The sequence below is a fragment of the Myotis brandtii genome, unplaced genomic scaffold (assembly GCF_000412655.1).
Source record: "Myotis brandtii unplaced genomic scaffold, ASM41265v1 scaffold1857, whole genome shotgun sequence".
NCBI lineage: Eukaryota > Metazoa > Chordata > Mammalia > Chiroptera > Vespertilionidae > Myotis > Myotis brandtii.
This window is the reverse complement of record NW_005356893.1, coordinates 223,742-241,313: the sequence shown is the minus strand read 5'-3', so window position 1 is coordinate 241,313 and position 17,572 is coordinate 223,742. Positions and strand designations below refer to the sequence as shown.

Genomic DNA, 17,572 nt, shown 5'->3' with positions numbered 1-17,572 from the left:
ACGCCTCCCGGCCCTGAGCCTAAGCCGCCAGTCACACTTCCCCACACACTCCAGACGCAGACGGGGCAGCTGGCCACCTGCTCTGTCCAGAACCCTCTGGCTCACGGGGAAAGCTTGGTGATGATGATCACACCTCCTTCCCTGCCCCAGCTGCTCCTGAAGGAAAGTCTCCCCCCTCCCCCCAGACTCCCATCACACCAGGTGGACACGAACCACGAGGAGGGGGAACTTTTCTGGATGTTCAAGAAAACCCTACAGAATGCTTTTGAGCTAAAAATATATTTCTGTCCATCCTTTAGGCAACACAGAACACCCTTCCATCAAGAACACCATTCCCCCTCTCCCTGCCCCCCGCCCCGGGCTGTGACACCCAGCCCCATGCAGAGCCCCTTGGAAAGACACCGCTCCCAGAGCTGCTGGTTCCTGGACCCTTTCAGGATCCGGGAGAAAGGCCTGAGGCCACCTTTGGGGACAGGAGTCTGGGGCAGGCTCGGCATACTAATCAGTTCTGACCCTGCTTTCTAGAATCACCTAACTTCATTCGTTTTTGTCTCCAAAAGCTGCAGCAACCCTCTCCGTCCCCTGTAAGCCTGTGCTGTGATGACACAGATGTTGACTTCCTCCCCCCCTCCGTCCATTCTGATGTGCTACACACTGGGGGTCACACTGCATATACCCTAAGAGCTCCCTCCCAATTAAAAATATATAAATCAAAACGAAGTCTTCCTTTTATTCTCCTCCTCGCTACACTCCCTCCGCAGCGTGCCCACCTGAAGGAGAAATCCAGCTGCCTACGACCAGCCACAGATCAGTTTCCATAAAAGAGTAAAAAAAGGGCTTCCGTGGCACTCTGCTCCCAGCGCGCGCTGTGGTGTCACTGTCGGGAAGTGCCAGCTGCTCTCGCTCACAAGAGGACTATTAATAAATTAAGTGTCTTCTTCGCGGGGCCAGCCTCGAGCGTGCTCCATCACGCGGCGCATTCCCAGTTGCCCTGGGGCTCCACCGAGCCGTTGGTCACCTTCTTGACTTTCTTCATGTTCTCCATCACCCCTGACGTCGTCACGCTGCACAGGGAAACAACAAGGAGCGCGTCAGTGGGAAGCAAGGCCGTCTTCGCCACAGCACCTCCCGGGGGTGAAGGGCTGGCTCTGGAGTCAGAGCTGGGCTTGAATTCCGACCGGCTCTGGCCACTATGGAACCTTGGCCAAGGCACCCGAGCTCTCCGTGCTCCAGTACAATAAGCAATCCCCGCTTCCCAGAACTACCGTGAGGGCAATGCGCTCTCCAAAGCCCAATCAGTGCATGGCGGCTGTTATTGCTGCAATCAGCGCCAGCCTGTCATGGCTCCACGGATTTCCACGTGGCATGCACGTCCTCTAACAGCCACGAGACTGCTCCGTTACAGTGAACATCTGAAAAGAAAGCTGGCCCGAGGCAGACATTCAGTCACCAGCCACACTGGAGCATTCTGAGTCACAGAACAGAAGCACGGGTGCGGCGGCCCTTCTGGGCCCAGCCTGACACTAGAGCTTTCTGCAGACCCAGGCCCTGGTCCTTGCAGGCCACGTCATCAGTGAGCACGGTCTCCGCCTCCCCATGCCTCCCAGGGCAGGGTCTATTCTCTGTTGGTCCCTGACACTCAGGAGGGGCCGTGGAGCCCTTCACTGAATCCGTGGATCAAAAATGGAAGCACGGCCCTAGCCGGTTTGGCTCAGTGGATAGATCATCGGCCTGCGGACTGAAGGGTCCCAGGTTCGATTTCGGTCAAGGGCACGTACCTTGGTTGCAGGCTCCTCCCCTGCCCGGGCCCTGGTGCACGAGGCAACCAATCGATGTCTCTCTCTCACATCGATATTTCTGTCTTTCCCTCTGTCTTCCACTCTCTAAAAATCAATGGGAAAATATCCTCGGATGAGGATTAACAACAAGAATGGAAGCACGCTAGCCCTTTCCCTGGAGTGGGGCGCAGCCTCTCGTGTGGTGGGTCCATGGGAAGACAAGATGTGAGCTGGGCAGGTTCTACGGTTGTGTATCTGTGAAGGACACGGTGGCCCCACAGCAGGAGGCATCGAGCAAACATACTGAGCTCCGCCTGGCAGGACTGGTTTTAGGGCAGTGACACTATCTGTATGACACTACTATGGTAGATACACGCCATCACACATTTGTGCAAACCCACAGAATGCACACCACCAGCGTCGTCCCTAAGGTAAACAAACTATGGACTCCGGGTGACAATGACTGTCAATCAGGTTCATGGACTGGAACAAATGCACCGCTCTGGAGGAGCTGTTGCTAATGCAGAGGCTGTGCATGCGTGAGGCCAGGCCAGGACGCTTATGGCAAATGGCTGTATCTTCTGTTCAATGTCGCTGTGAACCTAAAACTGCTCTAAAAAATAGCCTGTTAAAACAAACATGCCTGGCCCAGCATCTCCTAAGTCTCCTACGTCCCCGTCACGGACCCACAGGAACCTCCTGACCAATAAAATTAATGCAATCAATCAACTCAACAGACTCTCTCCAAGGACCCTGCCCATCCCCCCACCAACTACCCTCCATGTGGCACCCCCAGAGTTTGTCCAGGGGAGGGCGCCAGCACGTGAGGAGTCACAGGCAGAGCAGGTGATGTGGGGCTGACTGTGTGACCTGGAGCCCGTGGAGCTGCTCAAGTGACCTGAAGCAGATCAAGATGGATGGCAGTGATGCCGGTGGGCACAGCAGACCTCTGGGAAGGCAAGCCCGGCCGCTGCTGCTGAAGAGTGCGAGTCGTCCCTGGGCAGCTCAGCCACTCAACAGTGAAACGGAGGCAGGAGGTCGGACTGACACCCTGCGGCCGCCCAGGCAGGGACTTTGCAGCTTTGCAGGCACCTCCAGCACGGCCTCATGTTGGTGCCAACACTGAAGGGGGGACAAGAGCTGAAGAGCCCCCATCGGCCCAGCCCTCTGCACGGAAACGGCTCTCAAAGGAAAGGTCTCTACGAGCGTGGGGAGCGATGAGCAGCGGGATTTTCACCTAAACTCCCACTCAGGGGATAGGCACAGCCTCTGGAGATGCCCAGATCGCAGTCACCGCCACTCACTTCACAGGGAGGTCTCCAGAGGCGAGGCCTGCTCCTCTTGCCCCTGCTCACGCCTCCTTTGCCCATCTAGTGCCTTCGTGTCCTGGCTGGTGACGTGCCCTTCCGTGGCTCCAGTGCACGCCTGGACCTCAGGACTGTCTACACCCCGTCCCACTGTCCCCGCAGGAGACTGGGCTCCCGGAAGGCCGGGCTTCTGTTCTGGCTGGCGCTCCACAGCTGCCCGTAGGGCACACGGCCAGGCTGGCCTCTCTGGCTGCCCAGCCCAGTGCCCATTCCAGCAGGAGCTGTCCTGCTTCCAGTGCCTGCTCAGGGAAGCGCCTCTCTGAGGCAGGTGGCCAGCAGCTGGGGAGCTGGGCTGAGGCCAGGGGCCAGTGCTATGGCCCCTAAGGCTGATGCTCCCTGTGGGATCAGTACAGGAGTCTGTGGAGGACTGGCAGGAGAGTGGAGCAGAGATGCCCGAGACAAGGAGCAGGGAGCTCCGACAGAGACGGAGAGAGCACAGGGCCTAATGCACACAGGCAAGATGAGAATGTTGCTTTAGACACCCACTACTCCCACTGCCACCCAGGTCACAGTCACATGTGGCGTGAGTAAGTGGCCCATGGACACAACTATTTCTTTAACCAAACTAAACCAGAAACTGTAAGCAAACTAGCAACTGCTTTCTGGACTGGAAGGTGGAGGGGCCTGGCTGAGACAATCCCGTAGTCTCCCATAGTCCTGTGCCCACGGTAGGTGCCGACCCCCTCGGGTGCTCACAGGAAGCCGTCCTGGAACCCACACACACGTTTCCCACTTCTCAAGCTGACAGACATAATTCAGAGCACCCAGGACACGCACAGCACACGGGCAGCTGCTAAGTGCTGAAATCGCAGCCAATATTTAACATGTTGAATTTTTTATGATAAATTTTGTTACCAAAATTGGTCCAAAGAGAGATGTTGAAAGAAAGAGGAAAAAGACAAAGTCAGTGTTACCTCTGAGTGCACCCTCATCTTGCAGGCTCGGAGGGAGGAAAAGGGGTGAAAGCTCCCAGCCCCCAGCACCTGGGAGAGACTCACTCCCCAGATGCACTCCGCCCCTCAGCTGGGCCTCAGATGAAGGAGGTGAGGGCAGGGGCGGGAGGAACTCCCCAGAATCTCCCGGTGGCCGCTCCTGTGCTGCAGTGGTCAGACCCACCAGGAAGAGTGTGGGTCTGCTGGGGGCGGGGGCTTGAGGATACTACCTCCTAGAGGTGCTGTTCCGTGACAGGGATCAGACCAGCTCCCTTCTTTGGGAAGCCCCTCCCGTGTGGATGGCAGAGAGCTCCTGACCTGCTGGGAAACCAGGCACGGGCTCGCTGCCTCTGGCTGGTTGTCTGTGGAGGACTTAGGGGTACTGAGCACTCCCACTGCAAGTGGCGGAGGGAGACGACAGCCCAGCGGCTGCCCTGAGCGGCTGCAATTAGCCTTTGCGCACCTGCAGGGGAACGGGAGGCGGCTGCGCCAGAGCGTCCGGCCCAGCCTGCTCTGCTGTCACGTCTTATAAATTCCTAGAACTCTCTCAGCAGCAGAGTCTTAGCCAAGAGAAAGCCCAGAACAATTTCCTTGCGGATTTAAAGGTACTTGACCTCAATCCGCTCCTAAACGTCTTTTCTGGCTAAACTGGGCTCGCGCTCCCAGGGAGTGCACCACCCTAAACAAACCCTTGGCTGGGTTTGCCCCCTCTCCGCTGCTACACAGGGAGAACCCATTCACTAGCACAGGACGGCTCCACTAAGGCACTGACACAGTGTGACCAGAGTACTGTCGCCCTGTGACGGGTGTAAACGGAGGCAGCCGGAGGACATCCCAGCCTTCCCAAGGCTTGCCAGAAAAAAGAACAGGCTCTCTAGTCCCCAGAGACGGCGGTCTGTCTGCCCACGCCCTCTCCTTTCCTCCTGACTACAGCCGCAGACCCTCTTGCTAAAAGACTACCCTGTCACCAAATATTGTCAGCGAGAAACCAGAACCAAAACAGAACTTTGCCACGAGACAGACCTTCCCAATGCATCCACCCTTCCAGACCAGCAGCTGGCGGACGGGATGTGGGGACAGGAACTCTACATGGCTGGCGAGAACACCAACTGGTACAGCCATTTCAGACCACAGCCCAGTCAAGCGGAAGATGCCAGGAGCCAGCCATTCGGCTCCTAGCTGCCCACCCCAGAGAACCAGCCAGGGTCCCCAGCAGGGATGGACAAATGCCCCAGACCTCAGGTTACTTCCTGCTGCTGCTGCTCACCAGACTGGCTCTCACTTGTGCCTCTTCAACCGGTCACTTGCTCAGACCTGCAACTTCCAGAAGAGGCACATGTGATGCTTCTCCTGCCTTCCCTCCACCAACAGGCATTTCTTCCTCTGCACAGGGAGGGGCTGTTTGGAGCCCAACAGCAGGATCTGCCTTCGCTCCTTGTTCTCACAGTGGAGCTGAGCACCAGGAGCTCTCCCAGGCTGCTCACCTGCCTGGCAGCCTGGCAGGGCCCCGTGGGCCAAGGCTCAGCCTTTGAACTGGGAAAAATCAAAGGCCACCCTGGCTGGAGGCAGTGCGCCGGAAACTCACCCTCAGGCCAATCCTCAAACACAACCCGCCTGGCCCCTCACAGGTCACAGCGCAATATTCCTAATCACTATTCACTTCTCCAAAGTGACTGCCTTTCCCGGAAACAGCACCCTGGAGGCCCTCACCCTGAGACTCAGAAGCCGGTTAACGCAGATCTAGGTCAGTCGTGGTGCTGCTGCAAAGTGCCACTTGCTATCCGAGGATAAAGGACGTTTGACCTTCACTAGCAGACTTATGAGATTCGGATGATCACATTTTCAGACACAGGCTCCCAATGGCAGGGGCCCAGCAGGAAGAGGGCTTGCCCGTCCTCAGTAGTCTGGAACAGACCCAGCATGTCCCCAAGTTCATGCCACCCAGTTACTGAGCGCAGTGTCCATTTCCTCCTGCTAAAAATAGAGGGCCCACCTCTGGAGCAACCACATGTGCAGCAGCTGCTCCAATTCACACCCTGCTGCTCTGTGTTAGGCAAATGGGCGAGGGAGGGAGGGAGGGAGGGAGGGAGGGAGGAGATTTCTTACACAGATTCCATTTCCAGGTCATCGTCTTCCTGAGAAAGCTGTAGGTAGGGGTTATCTGAAGCTGGGCGGAACTTGTACCCGGTGAGAACAAAGAACACCAGAGTGGCCATTTCGTCCATGAGCTGCAAATTCAAAACCCCAAACAAAGGATGAGCTCCACTGGTTTTCGGAAAGCAGTGGGACTAAACAAGCTGACCCCCACCCCCGCCCGGCAACCTGCCACTCCATGGCCACTCCTCACACGCTGAGCTGGCTGCTAGAGAGCAGTTTCCTCCCAAGCTGTGCTAAGGCCTCAGCCAGGCATCCTGCCCAGAGATGACACCTAAGACTCCTGGCTTTACCTGGAGCGTCCACTGCTATGTCTTAAGGGTCATTATATACTCCCACTTCCTACAGTGCCTAGCGCATCAAGAGTACTTAAGAGAACAGTCTCCAGACCATTCGATGGCCTGCCCTAGTAGTTAAGCCAGTTCTAGTCACTGCAAAGATACTTCACTATTGAAATTATAACAATGGGCAAAGGAGAGGAAGGTCTGCATTCTAAGCTACTCAAGTCCTGTAACTGACGGAGACCCGTCTCATCTGGGCTTTAATTGCAGAGTAAACCTTACTCTCTCTGCCTGAGGCTCTTTTCTTCAAAGACTCTTCGCACTGAACGCTAACATCAATAATGCATCGACCTCCAGATTTCTCCTGCAACCCAGCACTCTCCTGGACAGGAGCCGGAACTGCAGCCCGGAAGAGAACGGGGCCTCACTGGGCACTGCCAGTGCCCCGTGACTTTAGGGTGCAGCCTCAGGCTGTCTCCGGGACCAGCATACCTGATAGAGCCACTTCCACTGGAACGGAACAGCGAATTTGAGGAAAAATGCAATGATCCTGGTGAAGTATATGTAACATACGATCTAAGGAAGAGGAAAGAAACAAGAACATCAACACAGAAACTTGGCACCACTTTCTTCCGACAATTTGCTTTCAAATTAACTACAAAACAGACACAGACCCTGCTAGTCACACTGAGAAGGCAGCCCTTCTTGCTCTCTGGGTGACCACAGTTCTGGAAACAGCCACCCCCATGGGAGGACGAACATTTCAGGATGGCTGCTGATTTCAACACCCAGGGGGTAATATTTTCCCTCCCAGGTTGGGGGAGTTTTCCAGTAGCAACAGCAAAATAAAGCCACAGGAAGTGCTGACTTTCAGACTCTGCAGCAGAGGCTGGGACGCCAAGGGCCACACAGCCCAAGTGCCAATAGTCCTAAGTCCTCTAGCAAGGGAGGGGCTGCTGAGAGTGCGACTCATGGGCCACTCGAGTGTGGCCTGCTCCCCGGGACCAGGAAAAACATGTCCAAAGGGAAGACGATTCAGAAACTTTCTGTTAGGAGTCAGGAAGCAAACTCTAGAAGACCCATACCTTAAATATTCCAAGAAATTATGTTTCTAATAATCTAGAGTAAGTCCCGCCTTTGGTGCTAATGCTTGTATGAGCCCTTCATGTTTGTCTCAGTTCTGTGTTTAGGTGTGACCCCATTTTTGTAAATGAATAAAAAAGTCCCATCACAGGAGCATCCAATCCTGGGAGAGAACCTAGAGAAAGAGGCACTCAGCTGCCAACAGTGATCACCGAGGGGAGGAGGCAGCTCGGTTCAGAGAGGGCAGCGCTGTGTTTCTATAATCCTGCACTGTGAGCACATCAAGCAGGGGCTGCTTTTCTGAGTACGTAAAGCCAAATTTAAAACTAAACTTTAGAAAGAAGCAGGCAGACACTTAATTCCCAGACCCAAGGACACAACCTGGAGTGAAGCCACAGCCCCAGGCAGCACCCGCCTCGTGCACCCACCCTCGTGAGGAGCCCATTTGCTCTACTCGTTATGTACAGACTGAGGGGTTTTACTCACCAAGACGTAATAATGTCTGAAAAGTTTCAGCTTTGCTAAGTTAATAGCAGCTAGGGAGAAGAAAGAACAAAACAGAGGCTCGTTAACCTTTCTCAGTCAAGGGGCCGAGTCTAACACAGGAGCAATGCCCGGGGCACATCTGTGTTTCTGGAAATGCCACCGCTGGGCCGGATCTCCCCCAGTCACCAGGAGTCAGGGATTGTGGGGACAGCAGGCGGGGCCGCAGCTCCGGTGCACGGGCAAACCCGCACATTTCCCCAGTCCTGGATTCAGTAGCTTCAAACTGGCCATGCCAGGAGTATACTGACCCACAGAAACCAGCAGTCACTACAAAATCAGGACCCCTCCCCCCACCAAGCCATCATTAAACATTTCAGCTCTGCCAATGTGGCTGACAGAGCTGCCCCCACTAGGACCAGTCTCAGCTGGGTCCCTGAGCAATCTGGGGGAACCTCCCACTAGTTCAGGGTGTAAATTCAATTAACAGGGGTGCATCTTGCAAATTTAAATTTCACCTAGATTTTCAGTAAGTGCCTTGTAACAAGCCCTTTAAATACAACCTCCCTGGCTGTGTCCTACCTTCATGCTCAAGGTCAGGGAGCCGGGATAGCTAACTTCCTGCCACTGCCTATGGCCATGAAATATTGATGACCACAGAGGGTAGCCTGGCTCCCTCCCCAATGAGCAATCCTTTCATTCATCATAAACCTTCCTACAAGAGGCAAATTAATTTTGCTTAATAGCACTCACTTACTGGGTCCATTAAGACGGGCCGGTGGATAGTGGAGGTTCGAATTTCCTCTTCCTCCCCCCTCCGCCTCATGATTAGTGGGTGACAATGAAGCTTAGGCTTCCAAAAGAAATTCCCCGAATCCTAAATAATCTTCAAGGTGATTATCAGCTACCATGTCTGTATGAATCTCTTCTGAGAAACCAAATGCACCGATGCAAAGATCAGAAACTTGTTCTGGGAAATCCTAACTCCCCGAATGGGAGGCTATCACACCCACCTCGAGCCTGCAAAGGACGCGCGCGCAGCACATTTGAAGAAGCTCCAGGAAAGCACGCAGATCAGCACAGGCTCTTAACTAGTGATTTCTCTGGCTGCCTTGTGATCTTCTAAATTAAATCTCTCTGGTTCTCAGCCATTTTTCATTCGCTCTGACTCTGGGCCAGGCCCGGGATGCAACAGCAACCATGGCAGCGTGGGCTTTGGCTCAGGGGTGGCTGCCCTTCCTCAGGAAAGAACCGCCACACCCCGAGGTACACACTCACTTAATACCAAGCGCACAGAGTACCGGGAGCGTGTGCCATGAACAGGTGCTCGTCCTCGCCTGCGGATGGGAGAGGAGTTGCAGAGCGCAGGTATTACCCAGGGAAGTGTGGGGTAACGAAACTCCCACAGGTTTAAAGCTTCACTCATTTGTAGGCTCGAGCGTTCCTTTTGTTTCTGTGTGCGTCTCCTGCTCCCCCCGGCAGTGGTCAATGAAACAGCCGCTCACCCACACACCCAGCCAGCCTCCGGGAACAGCCCTCCCCAACAAGCAAAACGGTTCTTGAACACGGACACTCAATCCTCCTCTTCGTGAAGAACTGAGAAAGAACAGCACAAGTAGACCCTCTAAATAACAAAAGTGCTTTAAAAGTCTCCTGGGAATTTTGCTTGTTGAAATAAATCCTGAGAAATGAAACTCCTGTCCTTGAAGGCTCACCAAGACCCATCAGCCCGAGGGGAGGGGAGGGGAGGGGAGGGGTAGCGAGCTGCCCCCACTAGGACCAGAGCTTTTACTCCCAGATTTCAAGGTGCCATGAGAGGAACATGCATGGCTGCCATAGCCACACGTGGGGAACGCGCCCGGACCAGGGGCACAGGGTGAAAGAGAAGGCCCCAGAGGAGGTAGTGTCTAAGCAGAGGCCTGAGCAGGGCTCAGTGGGGAACAAGAGTGGTGAGACCAAGTGGAGAGAATGCTCAGGAAGAGCCAGCATCACCCATGGGGACGAGGGCAGAAGCCGGGAGAGGCCAAGAAGCAGGGCTGGGCTGAGAGGAGGCCGGAAGCCCAATCGGCTGACCCCCTTGTTGGCCGAGGGCCCCACAGAGCCTCTGAAGGGTCTGAAGCAGGGCAGCGCCTTGATCACACCTACATTTTAGAACAATCTCTCTGGAGAAAGGATGGACAGAACCAAAAAGGAGCCCAACTGAGGTCAAAACCCTTGGATTTGTGGAGGCCCCTCTAAAAGGTGGTGAGGGATTTCTCAGTGCACAGCAGTGGGCGGGCAGTGAGCCAGGCTGATCCCGCCTGCTGGCTGGCTGGGGAGATGGAAGGACAAGGCGATGAGGCCGAGGACCAGAGAGAATTCTTCAGGTGAAGTCTGATGGCCCACTCCCTGTCACAGGGAAGGAAAGCAAGGGTGGGGAGAGAGGGCTGGTTGAGAGAAAGCAGAGGGGTTCCGACAACGTGGGCAGTGAGGGAGGGAGTGGAAGGCGCTGTCCTAACATCTCCCTGGTGTCACATGTATCACCACGTCACCTGCAGGCTGACCGTGAGACTGGCACGAACCACTCTGCACCCAGAGGAGTCATCAGCACGGGCACGGATGCCACGCCATCCAGGACACGCGCTGGGACTGACAAGTGGGCCTTGGGAACAACCAGTGTTGTCTAAGAAATGCAGCCACAACAAGCAGAGCTCCCAAACGCACCAGTGTGACAGTCACGTGCAAGACTTCTGCCTACAAGACTGTGGGCCTTGGGATCAGGCTCCCGGGGCCCACATGGGTGTTATAGTCACAGCTGAGGCAGTGAAGGGAGGGAGGAGCAAGGAACAGGAGTGGGTAACAGGGCAGGACCTGCCACTTCCTGGCTGTGTCACCTCAGGGAAGCCTCCTAACCTCTCTGAGTCTGTTTCTTCATCTGTGAAACAAGAACACCAATGCCTGCACTGGGGCTGTTGGGGCAGCAGAGCGAGCACCTGGGGAGTGGCTGAGGCACAGGATCAGGATCACATTAGGATTAACCGGATGGATCAAACACCAAATGTGGCGTTTACTGTGTTCCGGTGGCTGCCCCTCAGGCACAAATCCAAGCTGGAACAATGGCGACGTGGGACTGCCAGCGGGCCCGGGGCTCCCCGGACGCAGTGCTCCCTGGACGTGTGCCCGGGACGCCCGCTCCAGGAGGGACACTTCACCAGCTGAACAAACGAGCAATGACGCAGCAGGACGCAGCCTGGAATCCCAAACCTCCCAGCTTCTTCCAGAAAAGCTTTCCCGGGAGTTCAGAACGCGGACAGCTTGCCGTTCACGGGCCACAACGGGCTGGGCCCCGGGGAGTAAAAGGCTCACCAAGTCTGGGCTGGCTATTTCTGACCCACCACAAGGAACAGCAAATATGGTAAAAGAATGAGCATGGCGAGAAGAAAAATGCCTCGGGCAGGAGCCAGGAGACCTACATTCCAGGGCTGGCACCATCATCACGCAGGGTGCAAGGCCGGCTGGCACTCCTCAGCAGCGTCTCCTCATTTGGAGAATTTCTTTATGGAAGTGCTGCTGCTTTTTTCTTTCTTTTTTTTAATATATAGGCAGTCCTCAGGTTACGTCGGACTTGACGTATGTCGTTTCGTGGTTACGTCGCCATCTCCCATTTATTTATAAAAAAGTTCCGCCCTAACCGGTTTTGCTCAGTGGATAGAGCATCCGCCTGCGGACTCAAGGGTCCCAGGTTCGATTCCGGTCAAGGGCATGTACCTTGGTTGCGGGCACATCCCCAGTAGGGAGTGTGCAGGAGGCAGCTGATGGATGTTTCTCTCTCATTGATGTTTCTAACTCTCTATCCCTCTCCCTTCCTCTCTGTAAAAAATCAATAAAATATATATATATATTTTTTAAAAGTTCCATCATTTCGACGTATGTACATATGTGCTTTATGTTTTTTATTATTTATTTACCACAAGAAAAGGTCAGGAATTGTTATCTTTCTTTTAAATTTTTTTTACTGTTTCACTTCATTACTGCTGTGTCTGTGCTCCATGTGAGTGTCATAGGTGCTTATGTAGGTGGGTTCCGACTTATGGCGAAAATCACGTTAGGTCGCCGTAGGAACGGATCTCCAACGTAACCCGAGGCCCTACTGTATTTTAATTGATTTCAGAGAGAAAGGGAGAGGGAGCGAGAGATAGAAACATCAATGATGAAAGAGAATCACTGATCGGCTGCCTCCTGCACATCCCACACTGGGGATCGAGCCCACAACCCGGGCATGTGCCCTTGACTGGAATTGAGCCCGGGACTCTACAGTCCGCAGGCTGACGTTCTATCCACTGAGCCATAGGGCTATGGCAGTGCTTCTTAACCTCGCGAGCACAGAATCACCCACTTCACTGAAAACCTCCCGGGGAACAGGGAGGAGAGCTGGGGGCAGGGAGGCAGAGCATGCACACCTGCTTCAGGAGCTCCTGCAGGCTGACCTGCTGGAGGATCCCTCTTCCTCCCATCACAAAAAAACGGCCAGATGGGAAAAAAGGGGACATATGTAATACTTTCAACATGAAGATTAAAGGGGACATATGTAATACTTTCAAAAAAAAAAATAAAAAAAAAAAAAAAAAAGGATTTTTTTTGCACGTGCTTTTTAATGACGAGAACAGAACAAATGCCCGCTGAGGCAGAAAGTGCCCAGCCCTTTTGAATGCTAACAAGTCAGTACTCTCTCTGACCCAGCAGAAAAAGAGCAAATGGGGGGGGGGGGGGGGGGGTGCCTCCCCTTCCCCAGACTGGCCTTTCCTCCCTGAGCCAAAGAGCAGCCCGCGGGCTGGCAAGGAGACAGCCGCCACCCCTACCTCCCAGCTCTCCCTGGACAGTGTGGGAACCTGACAATAGAACAATGGCGCTGGTCCTCACCACCTACTAGGTGCCAACTGTGTGCCAGGCACCGGGCTGGTCACTGTCTGGGATTCATCTCACTAATCCTCACGCAGCCTCTAAGAGGGAGGGCAGCCTCACAGGTGACAGACAGGCCTGGGGTTAGTCAATGACCAGGGTCACACAGCTTATAAGTAGAAAGGCCAGTCCTCAAATCCAACTCGCCTACAGTCTGCGCTAAGAGAAAGGCACCCACAGCTCTGTAATCCACTGGCTGCTCAGATGCAATCACGGCTCAAAATGCCAGGCCATGCCCAGGGGTTGCCAGCCATCCATCTCGAGGAGTTAATCCTAACTGATTTATGGGACACAGAGCAAAGGCCCACAGCTGCCACTTAAAGGGTAAAAAATTTCCAAAACAATCTTTCCCTGGTGTGAGGAAAGCCTCGAGGCTTAAAAACATCCCTATCTACCCATCATCCTTTTCTCCTGCTTTCTCCCTGCTGCACTGCAGAGGGACTTTTCAATCAAACACAAAAATAAAAGAAATGATGACGGCAAAGCGAATGGCATCATTGCTGTGACTCGCTCCCACCCTCGGCGCTTCCAATCTGCTGAGGATGGGGCTCGAGCACACTGCACAGGGGGACAGGCAGCTTCTCATGTCAGGGTCCAGCACAGCCCTGAAAGCTGACCTGGGACCACACTGGTCCGAAGTGTCCATTCTGGAGAGTGATTAGCCTACGGGGTGCCATCTGGCCTCCACTAAGAGGATACCCCACTAATCCATCTCACAAACACGGGATCCAGAGCAAATATGAAAAAGGCTGTGATAAAGGATAAAATTTCTTGATTTTCAAACTGTCACATGAAAAGTGGTTCAAAATACATTTCCAATATACATTTAAATACTTCTTAAAAATTGATTTTAGAGAGGAAGGAGAGGGAGAGACAGAAACATCAATGAGAGAGAAACATTGACTGGCTGCCTCCTTCACACCCCACACTGGGGATTGAGCCAGCAACCCAGGCATGTGTCCTGACTGGGAATCGAACCGTGACCCCCCTGGTTCAATAGGTCGACGCTCACCACTGAAACACACTGGCTGGGCTAAACATGGTAACTTCTTACATCCGTGTGAGCTTCATAGCTTTCAAAGTGCTCACTGGGAAGCTGGCAGGCAACATCACTGCACTGTCTGTGGCAGCCAGGTGTGGGCAGGCTCTCTGAAAAGGACTGGAAAACAAGTGTTTTAGGCCTTGTGGGCCGACGGTCTCTGCCATAACTAATCGACTGTGGCGCAGTAGCAAAAGACAACACATACAATGGGCATGGCTGTGTTCCAACAGAACTATTTACAAAAACAGGTGGGGCACTTCTTCTTTCTCGTCAGTGGGTTTTTCATTAGGTTTGTTTCTATGAAAACACCCAAATAAAACATTTTTTTGGCATTAACTGCACAGAACAAATGGATTTCTTAAATAGTCACAAGAACCTGACCAAGGAAGCTTGAAATGAGCTCAACAGCACAGGAAAAAAGAATGAGGCAGCCTTTCAGGCCCATTCATGGTCGTCATGACAACAAGAGACTCAAGCAGCTTCATCCCTAATACATGGTTCTCAAACCTTTGGTCTCAGGACCCCTTCACACTTTTAAAAATTATTGAGAACCCCCAAGAACTTCTGTTTATGTTGGTAAAATCTATCAATATTTACCACATTAGAAACCACAACAAATTTTAAAAACCTATATATATAAAAGCCTAAGCGACTGGTCAACTGGTAGCTATGATGCGCACTGACCACCAGGGGGCAGACGCTCAACCCAGGAGCGGAAACCACAGGCATGGAAACATGGAACAAACTGATGAATCTTAGAGGGAAGGGGGGAGAGGGGAGGGCAGGAAGAGATTAACCAAAGATCTTATATGCATACTAGAGGCCCGGTGCAGTGGGGTCCCTTGGCCTGACCTGCACCCTCTCGCAATCTGGGACCCCTAGGGGATGTTGGAGAGCTGGTTTTGGCTGGATCCCCACAGGCCAGGCCGAGGGACCCCACCGGTGCACGAATCTGTGCACCGGCCTCTAATATTTTAATAATTCATTTAAAAGTGACAACATTCATAAATAATATTTTTCTTAAAAAATAACGGAAATTTTCCTGAGAAGCGTGGGACTGTTCCCCACTTTTGTCACTGTCTCTCCTGTCTAGCTGAGTGAACACAGTGGACTCCCAGTGTGCTGGGAAGGAGTGTTTGGTTGAAGGAGATGGAGAAAGTATGGCCTTAGGAGAGATGCAGGCCCTGTCAGGTAGCTGTGAGCAGTCTTTACACTAAAACTTGACAAATGGCAGGTGCTGAAAGATGGAGGGGACTCTGAGACTGTAGCCATGAACTTTCTCGCTGTCACACTGACCCCTCTGGTCCATGCTGCACTCTGAAGGGACTCTGGTGTTCACGCGGCGGTTGTGTGACATGCGCCGATCCGGTGAAGAATACTGTTCCACTGTGCTCGGCACATCTTGGAAACATGCAACTTTTAACATAAATACTTTCTTTACAGTCACTTTTGTTACTATCAGCCCTGCTCCCATCAGAAGTCTTTTAAGAACCAGAAGCTGTTGAGCCTGCAGTGGTGGACCCAAGTTTTCCTAAATTAAAAATTGTGCTTTCAAGAGAGAATTAGGTCACTGGCGACAAATACTTGTAGCTGTTTTCCTGAAGTGACATGCTTACTTTGATCATTTTCAAGAAAATGTCGGATCCTTTGTGGTTCATAAGGGTGACGATTGGGTGTTCACATCCTTGTGGGAGATGTGCCTCCCTCAAACCTTGTTACAGCACGGGCACATTACCCGTCTGACACGGAAGAGGAAAAAAAGTCTGCCAAAACGCAGTCTGGGTAACCACAACGTGACTGCCATCATTCTTTCAAATACCAGAGGTGTCCCAAGAGGAGAGCGGCCAGTGCAGCCTGCCATTCAGACCCCTGCCCAGGCTTCCTCAGACAGCGCCAGCTGCGGCACCCAGCACAAGTGCTTCCCGCACACGGCCCGCCCATCACACAGGATGTGAAAAGACAAACTCATGTGGTGTCCACTATCCATCAAGGCCACTCTTGAAACGAGCCTTTCCCACCCCCTGCAGGCAGGTGGCAATGAAGAATGCACTGGCCCCTCGTATACTGTGGTGCCGCTGCCTTGAACCCCACTCAGTGCCAGCTGTTTGACCCACTTCTGCTTTTGCACCATCGGTGCAAATGTCAACAGCGGAAAAGGCTGGGCATGTCTTATTAGAAAAGTAGTTTTGACCCCAAGGACCCTCTTGTGAACTGCTGCTCTCACAAATACTTACGGCTACAGCAGCTCAGAACAAAGCCTCCATAAACCCAACTGGCCAATTGCTATCGGCTTACATGCTTTGGAAGCTCACATATAAAGGCTAAAATTTCTCAGAATATGTCCTCTAAATTTTCCTCAGAAACAAGAAAAAATAGGTGATCAGGAGCAGAAATCGTGAATAAATGTACAGTGCACACCCCCAAGCCAGTCCTCTAAGGTAGCGACACTGGAGAGGAGCCGACAGGGATGCAGGCGCAAGAGCAGTGCCAGCCAGGAAAGCTTGGCAGGCAAGCAGGGCCCACAGCTCGGCGTGCCGTGTGAGACTCAATTACACTTCCTCCCAGAGGACACAGCCAGCAGTGACTCAAAATGACAGGACCTGACAGAGGCGGGTGTGTGACAAGAGACAAAGATACAGCTTAAGGACAGTGGGCAGCTTCATCCTTATGTTTCCCTCGGGTTCGGTCAAAAGGAATCCAGACACAAAGAAGTATACAGAACCCAAACAAACAGCCCCTGCACGCCGAGTGCAGCCCCGGGCCCAGGACGACTATACACAGCGCCTCCCCTACTTGCAGTTAGTCAGCCTGGACTGCACTTACACCGAGACTCACGCCCAGGTCAGTGTCAAGGTCACGCAATGAGTCAGTGGAATAATGAGCCTAAGAACAGGTTCCATGCAGCAACTGCTTCCAAATCCAGGAGACATTCCTGCCCCTGGCCTTCACTTTGCCAGTGGCCTCTAGGATGGGCTAGACCTCGGGTGGGGTGAGCTGAGGGGCACAGCGGGTCGACCACAGTATCCCGGAACCTCGGTCAGTCAGCCACGGGCTCACTCCAGCTTTCTGGCACCGCCTGCGTCTGTCCTGGAGTGGACGGACACGCAAGGCGCAGCCACTCTGCAGTCATACTCAGGCTGGCTCCCAGCACTGGGGGGCGGAGTGGGGGTGGATGTGTGCTGTTCCTGTGAGTTCTCTGCAGGGCAGACCCCAGCCTTGGGAACAGGCCGCCCTGACTCTGGAAGTGTCACAAGCATAAGCATTTTTCAAAGTACGGACTGAAATATGCATTTGCGGATTAGCTTAAATGCATCCCGTGGCCTAAATCAACTCGGAAGACATCCCTATTCTAATCTACTCTGTCCCCTTTCAAAGGGCTCGCGGTATTTGCTGATGAGGAATGGGTGCTTTAACAGTATGTCATCCTGAGAATGGTGAATGAGTCCTGGTGTGCTTGCGTGACTTCCTGTTTTCATATTCGCTCTCTGCTGTCACCTGGTGGGACAAACGAGGA

The 17,572-nt window shown here is 53.3% G+C and overlaps 1 protein-coding gene across 3 annotated transcripts in view; it reads right to left on the bottom strand.

Moving 5' to 3' along the window:
* Nucleotides 1–263: 263 nt before the first annotated feature.
* The window catches only part of GPR107 (G protein-coupled receptor 107), a 41,594-nt gene continuing 24,285 nt past the window's right edge, over nt 264–17,572 (bottom strand). Inside the window, exons 14-17 of one of the 3 annotated variants that reach the window (XM_005864108.2) lie at nt 8,082–8,131; nt 7,005–7,088; nt 6,184–6,305; nt 264–1,064 (exon numbers count right to left, since the gene is read on the bottom strand). In XM_005864108.2, coding sequence (XP_005864170.1) covers nt 968–1,064; nt 6,184–6,305; nt 7,005–7,088; nt 8,082–8,131 — 353 coding nt within the window. In that variant the 3' untranslated portion in view covers nt 264–967. Of the gene's footprint in view, nt 1,065–6,179; nt 6,306–7,004; nt 7,089–8,081; nt 8,132–17,572 lie in introns of those variants that run through there. The other 2 variants (XR_001361679.1, XM_014537950.1) reach the window with 2 other exon arrangements.